The following is a 7549-nucleotide window of genomic DNA, read 5'->3' on the forward strand; positions in this document are numbered from 1 at the left end:
CATAAAAATGAGATGAACTGAACCGAAACGAGATAGGAACTAGAAAAACTGAGAAAACGGTGGGCGCCAATGAAGAAACACTGGTTCAACAGATCGAAATCAGTTGGACCAGGGGGTTTGAATCCGCATAAAAGGTTAGTTCTCTCTCAGCTGGTTCAGTGGTGATCGAGCTTCTTCTCCGGCTATACTGCAAAACAGAGCACCGTTAGCCTCGTCAAGGGGAGAAAGGGGTTCTCTCCTTGACCCGACTCCGGTGTGAGAATAAGTATTTGTATGGAGAAGATAAAGGTATTGAATAGTGAGATTGGATCTGAATTTTTACCTGAAGTATTCTCCTATTTATAACCGAGAGTTTGGGAGGGAAAATCTGTTATTGAAAAGATAACGGAAAATGCTAACACCGTAGCGGTTATCTTTCCTTCTGTTAAGTCTTTTTACTCTTCGTTAAGTTGCTTTGATCCGACGTGGGTGCACACGGATCACGACTTGATCTACGGTTGGGGAATTGCCACGTGGAAAGTGGTTTGAGTGGAGATCATTCTCCAATTACATGCTATCGTGGTGATTCCAGGAATGTTTGTGATGATGACACGTGTCCAGACGGTTATAACCGTCCGGGTGGTGCACGATTGTATTTCTTCTAGAAGGTTACTGTTGCAATCTAGTGTGACACCTTACGGTGTGCACACAGCTGAATAGATCCCAAGTCTGGGTAAAATAATATCCAAGTTTGGATATTTGGGCGGACATATTGATCTCGGGGTTTTAGCCCTTTGTTAAAAGGATAGTGGCGCAAGGGTTTAAGCTTCCCTTTGGGCGCGTGACTATCGCTTGTTAGTTTCTTTCTTCCTTCTATAAGACCAATGCGCGACCGCGCAAGGTTAGAAGGGTTGAAAGACCGGTTGGTGGTATGGTCCCGTATCTCTTTTGTGAGGTTTTTTGGGACCTTACCCCTTCAATTATTATTCAATGTGAACAAGATACATTTAACAGGATAAAATATAGACGATTCAATAACAAATGACATCACATGTTTAATTCAACTACATATTAATGGTTGAAAAACACATATGACATGGGACTTTTAGGACGATTAAATATAAGAAGTTAAATAACACAAATGATATGACACTTTTGACACGATTATTGACACAACTCGCTTAACTTGATTAACACGACAAGATAAAAGTTAGCATAAATTACAATTCATAAAATCTTCGACGAACTATGCTAGCCAATTAAAGGAGGGAATTTAGTTAAGATATATTTTTTACATGGCCGGGTGGGGTGGAGGATGGTTGGCGAACGGCTAGGACCCGTCTCCCCAGAGGCCGAAACTAAAAGAAAACTTAATATATACTTTTGATTTTTATACATTGTTTTTTAAATATATATGTTTTAGGGGCCCATTTTCTCTCTTGCTCGAGCCTTTGGATTTTTGGAATTCTTGGTTGCCTTATAAAAAAATAAAAACCAAAGATAAGTCCAGTATGATTGGTTCTATTTTTTATCTTGTACACCCATTTGCTTAAAAGTTTTAAACTTAAGCTGAAGTTAGTTTTAGTTAATGTTTTTGGCTAATAAACGAAATAACTGTAACCGAATTCATAACCCCGATTAACCGTAACCAAAGTTAGGTTATGACTACCGTTATGGAAATCCCACAACCGAAACTAGCAGTTATGGTTAATGGTAAAAACCGAACTAAACCGACCTATGTACACCCTAATATCTACGATCATTATATAGATTGTGAGGTTAAGAAAACTCGTGTAAGACTAGAGTAACTTCGGGGAAAGTTGTGAGTACCTTCAGGGAAAGTTACATGAGTTTTCATCGCTGGTACTTATTTTCCTTTTTTGTGGAAATTAATTATTAGCAATTATTTATATCCATGAGTAAACTGTTAAAATGGTCTCTGAGATTTAGTCACTTTTGCCACTTTAGTCCAAAACTCAAATCTTTTGAATCTAGGTCCATGTGGTTTCAATTTTGTTGTCATTTTCATTCAAAATCAAAATCTGGTCATTTTTCAATTAACACCCTGGTTGTTTGTATTTTTCCTCCCTTTTAATGAAGAGCAAAATGGTCTTTTAAGGTTTATTGTAAGAAATTAAAAAAAATTGACTATTTTGCCATTCATTAAAAAGGAGGAAAAAGACAAAAAAAAAAAAAAAAAAAAAACTGAATGTTAGTTGAAAAATCTGACCAGATTTTGCTTTTAGATGAAAATGCCAACAAAATTGAAATCACAAGAATCCAGATTAAAAAGTTTTGAGTTTTATACTAAAGTGGCAAAAGTGACGAAACCTCGTATACCCTGTATCTACTTATGTTTCGATGTCTAAACAGGAAACTTAATCTAGAAGACCGAAATTTGGTCAACCTTTAGAAGGTATATAGTCAACAAATTACTACGGGATGGCACGTCCACACCTTCTAGATCTTTACAAAGAAAATAATATTATTTTAATTATAAACATTTAATATATAGTTTTTTGATATTTATTATAAACATATAATAATATAAGTTCGAGAGAACACATGAAAGGAGACCATGTGGTTCCATGTGTTATGGGAGTTGAACAGGAAAAAATATACGTTACTTGACTGATCCTTCTCAAATTCAAAACTTCTCCAACGACCATGCCTTATTATTATTTTATTAATATCTAACCTTTTCTTGTTTTTTTATTAAACTAATATATATTTAAATGAATAAATCCGGCATGATTTTTAATTATTAATCACATAAGAAAAGGAATCTATTAGTTAACAGTTTGAACAAAGATTAATTAGACTGATATACAGATATACAAGTTAACTATTTTATTCTTATTATTTAATCGGGTATAGACAAATTGTCTTAATTTTTATATCTTCCACATCAATCATATAACATGAGTACAAATAATCTTAATTTTTTTTTATCTTCCACATCAATCATTTAGCATAAATAATAATCTTCTATCTTTCACATTGATAATGTATACACAATTACATATTATGTGTGTGTTTTGAAATTTTTAAATGTTTTAAGTTTTCATTTTTTGTATTTATCTTTTAATGATAAATTGAACAATGGTGCTTGTCTATTCATACTTTTAAAAGTATTGCTTTACCGTACCATAAAAGTTGATATTCCTTCCTGATAGTAAGGACCAGCCACATGATTAAATAACTTGAAATTCTGCACAAAAATGTGAAGAAACAAATAAAAACCCTTACAATGAATCTATAATGCTATCAAATTATATCATGGATTATATACCAATTTCTTTTAGAAAGATTACATGAATCAAATATATGGTGCTTTATACATAAACTTAATTAAAAGTAAGTGTGTGGTTAATGGGTATTTAAACCAGTCAATTTTTTTTTTTTTTTTATCAATACTGATAATCAATTTTTTCGATTTAATTTTCTTGACTCTAAATTGTTGTTGAAAATTTATAACTTGAGGGGTAAGCTTTCATGATTCCAAAAAAGCATAAACGAAGGTACAATGAAAAGATCCCCCACTACTTATTTTTAAAGTCTTCAAAGTCAAAAAGAAAGAAGAGAAAAAGTATATAATGTGAGTGAATGATAATAATATGCCCAAGATATCCTAGATACCCAGAAATCTTAGTAGAGAATATTACGATGACTAGTGGTTAATTATAGTGTTGTTCTATGAATGATATAATACACAATATTGTTTTATTCTTGAATTACATATTTACGCTATGGGATGTGACATAGCGTTACGCATCACCTCATCTCTTTAACGATGAAAACACCGGCGGGGGCACCAAAGTAGGGCGTCAGCTCTGGTTTCATTATATCCCTTTTTGCGGCATGAGAAAGGGAGAAAAATGGGGGCCACCAACAAGCAACCAATCAGATTTCCTTTTAGCTTTTCTTTTTTACTTTTTCTTTATTTTTTTTAATCTTTAGTTAAACCGACTCGGGCTAGTTAAAGAGTGGATCAGTTAAAGGTCATTGTCTATGTAGCGCTAACATTGGGTGTTACGTTAAACCACACCATCCAACCTTCCGGACTAATTACAATTGTCATTTTATAACATTTAGCTATGGTGTAACAATGTTACCAAACTTTTGTATATAAAAACACGTTATAGCTTCACTTCCTCCAACTTTGTTAAACATTATAATATAATTGTCATTTCTTTAAAAAGTAAAATACCTAATCAAGTTGGGGTGTAAAATATTACTAAAAAAATAGCTATTGAATATTCTTACAATAGGTGGAAGCAAGAGGAATCATCTACAAAAATGAAAAGAATAAAAGATAAGAATATAAAGTAATATCCAATTTTTATTACTATACAATATTCTCTAGACATATTAGTGTTTTCTAACATTATCACCTAATCACCTTTGGTGACTTCTAGCCTAATGCATTAACGTGTGATTGAAAACGTTTCTTTATATGAAGTTTAGAGTTCTGTTTCCGTAATGGAAAGTGGTATATCTAAGAGTATGATCAGTAGGTAATAGGTATCGAGTTATTCTAAAAAAGAAAAAGAAAAACGTAATCATCTTTCACAGCTAAACATGAACGATTTTATATGATTTTATACAAGGTTGTGGGGTGTGGGTTGACACCACTCCTTCAAATAGAGGCTTTTGATTGTTGATCAACCCTATCAACACAAACCACCCTTAGCGTTAGCGCTCGTTTAGCCACTCACAAACCCACCTTTGACGTCCTTGAGGTGGTGTGCCAGGCTTTAACAAACTGATGTAGAAGGAGACATCAACCTACACCATCCAGTCTAACCGTGAAAACCGCCATAAGGTTTTCTTTATAGTTTTAGTTAGATATATTTTTTTGCCAGCAAACACAAGAAACTATATTAAACAAATAGGCCTAGCAAGAGGCAACAACATCCTGCGATAGATACAAGAAAAACGTGTAACTCAGCACAAAACATAACGAACAGCCCAAACCACCTACAGAAAATACTAAAGTACTTATGTGACCTTTACATAAATAAAGTTAGTTTTGTGTTAACATCTCTAAAGAAAAATATAATGTGGTTTAGCAATTAATTGTATTCATTAGAAAGATATCAGGTATTCAACACTTTGTATTATTAAGATAAATCCAATAACACACAACATTAGTATAAATTATATCCTCATAACTCTTGAATATTGTATCTTTAAAATAAAATAAACATTTAATTAATTTTTAGTAGTGCTGGCAGTTTGAGACATGAACACGAAACGACACAACCTCAACAGGTTTATGTTTGACCCTTAACAGGTTTCGTGTCTTAAACAAATCGACACAATAAGACCTGTTAGCTTTCGTGCTGTGTTCGTATTTACATATTTCGTGTCTTATCAGGTTATGTTCGTGCCTTAACAGGTTGTGTCTGTGTCTGACACGGTATGCTAGCCCTAGACTCCACACACCACACCACCCCTTCTAGGGCGAGTTCGTGTCTTAACAGGTCATGCTCGTGTATTAACATGTTGTATGATACACTTGTAAATTAATTCATGTCTTAACAGGTCGTGTTCTTGGAAAAACTGACACAATAAGATTTTGTGCCGTATTCGTGTTTGCATGTTTCGTGTTCATGTTTACATGTTCCGTGTCCGTGTCTGTTTAGAATATTATAGAATATTATTTCAACTTCAAGCATCGGAAAACAAGTAAAACTAAACAAAATAACTGCAACATCAACACAGAAAGAAGATACAGAAACTGAAAACTCTTATTCAGATTCGAAGGCAAGAAAAACAAGGATGATGACATCTTACAGCCATGAACATACACACCATCACTTTATCCATCTTCCTATTTACTCTTCCCTATTTACAAAATCTTCTACATAGATCACTCACTCACTCATTCATTCATCCATTCTCCATATACTACTAGTGGTAAAAGATAAACAAAAAAAAAACAGAGTAATGTAAATGCAGAGATTGCAGACCTCCTCAACTTCAGAAGATTCATTGAACTTTCATTCTCTCTCTTTCTGTTGATTCATCAAGGATTCAAAATCAACAGATCAAAAAACCAGTGTTGATTTCAGAATATCATTACAATTTCACAGAAGCTTTCTTTCTCAAGTCAAATCAGCCATAGATCTGGTTTCACCTCCACTTACAACCCATGGATGTCCTGTAAAAAACATTCACAAATCAATATTAATAACCTATACAGTATACACATCTGAATCTGAATAATATCTATATAGAAATATAAGATTAAAATTTAACAACTTACTGAGGACTTGTTCAGCAGATAATCTTCTAGAAACATCTTTACACAGCATTTTCCTCAACAGATCTTTAACTTCCGGTGAAACAGATTTGAAAATTCTCGTCGGAAACCGCAAATTTCCACGCAAAACCGCCTCAAAAGTCTCCGCCGGAGAGTCACCGTAAAACGGAGGAACTCCGGCCAACATTATGTACAAAATCACGCCGGCACTCCACACATCAACCTTCTCGTTGTACTCTCTACCGGACAAAACCTCCGGCGCCACATAATACGGTGTACCTACGATTCCGGTCATCATTCCGGCATCACTCATCGCAAACCACTCCGCAGATCCGAAATCCGCAAGCTTCAATTCGCCTCTAGAATCAAACAAAACGTTATCCGGCTTAATATCACGATGCGCTATACCTAACCGATGACAATAACTGATCGCTAACATCAACGGCGAGAAGATCGAGGCCGCTTCGGTTTCGGAAAACACTCCGGAGCGGTTCGAGATCCGGTCGAAGAGGTCCGGCGAGTCACAGAGGTCAATAATCATATGCAAATAGTTATCGTCTTCGTATAACCGGTGGATCTGGACAATGTTAGGGTTTCCGCCGAGGATGTGGAGGATTTTAGGCTCTTTTTGGAGGCACTCGCGGTCGGTATGATCGGAGAGGAGGCGTTTGTCGATGGATTTGCAGGCGAATGAGTCGCCCGAGACGGTGGAGTAGCAGCGGTAGACGACGCCGAAGCGGCCTCTGCCGATCTCGCCGGTGAGTTGATATTCGTTGTTCAGAAGCTCCTTCATTGTTAGGGTTAGTTGTAACCGCTTGTTGAAGGTTGTTACGGAGTGATGGGGGTGCAGGTGGGTTTTATAACAGAAATATGTGGGTTTAGAAATATGCGAATATTCGTATTCGAGAAGTTGAAAAGGATATTTGGTGTGTGATGGAATCGGTTACTTGTACATGTTGCAGTGGGTGTTGTACGTTGAAATTGAATGTTGTTGCTTTGGTTTTTAGCTTTTTTCCAGCTAATATGTTTCTGGGAATTTTTTTTTGTTTTTTTGCAAAAATAATCGGAATTTTTCTTTGAACAATTTTGTGGTTTTTATTTTCGCGTACGTACATTTTTTCGCTGAACATTCAGTTCGTTTACAGCCCACTATATATTACACAGATTGAATAAATATTTTCTAAAAATATTAATTTCAAATTAAATGACATACAGTTCTTAAAATTTATAGTTCATCAGAAGTTGAAACGTGACGTCGAATATTTAATATGAGAAAGAAACGAAATGTATAAATAAACTGAC

At 34.9% G+C, this 7549-nt stretch overlaps 1 protein-coding gene across 1 annotated transcript; it reads right to left on the reverse strand.

The window, feature by feature from the left end:
- Window positions 1–5712: 5712 nt before the first annotated feature.
- LOC110889251 (phosphoenolpyruvate carboxylase kinase 1) lies at window positions 5713–7106 on the reverse strand. The gene is made up of 2 exons (XM_022136758.2): window positions 6251–7106; window positions 5713–6145 (listed from the first exon to the last, which is right to left on the reverse strand). Exons 1-2 carry the CDS (start codon window positions 7038–7040, stop codon window positions 6090–6092), a joined length of 846 nt encoding a protein of 281 aa, XP_021992450.1. The 5' UTR covers window positions 7041–7106; the 3' UTR covers window positions 5713–6089.
- Between the last annotated feature and the right edge of the window lie 443 nt (window positions 7107–7549).

This window comes from Helianthus annuus, chromosome 7 (genome assembly GCF_002127325.2).
Source record: "Helianthus annuus cultivar XRQ/B chromosome 7, HanXRQr2.0-SUNRISE, whole genome shotgun sequence".
Classification (NCBI taxonomy): domain Eukaryota; kingdom Viridiplantae; phylum Streptophyta; class Magnoliopsida; order Asterales; family Asteraceae; genus Helianthus; species Helianthus annuus.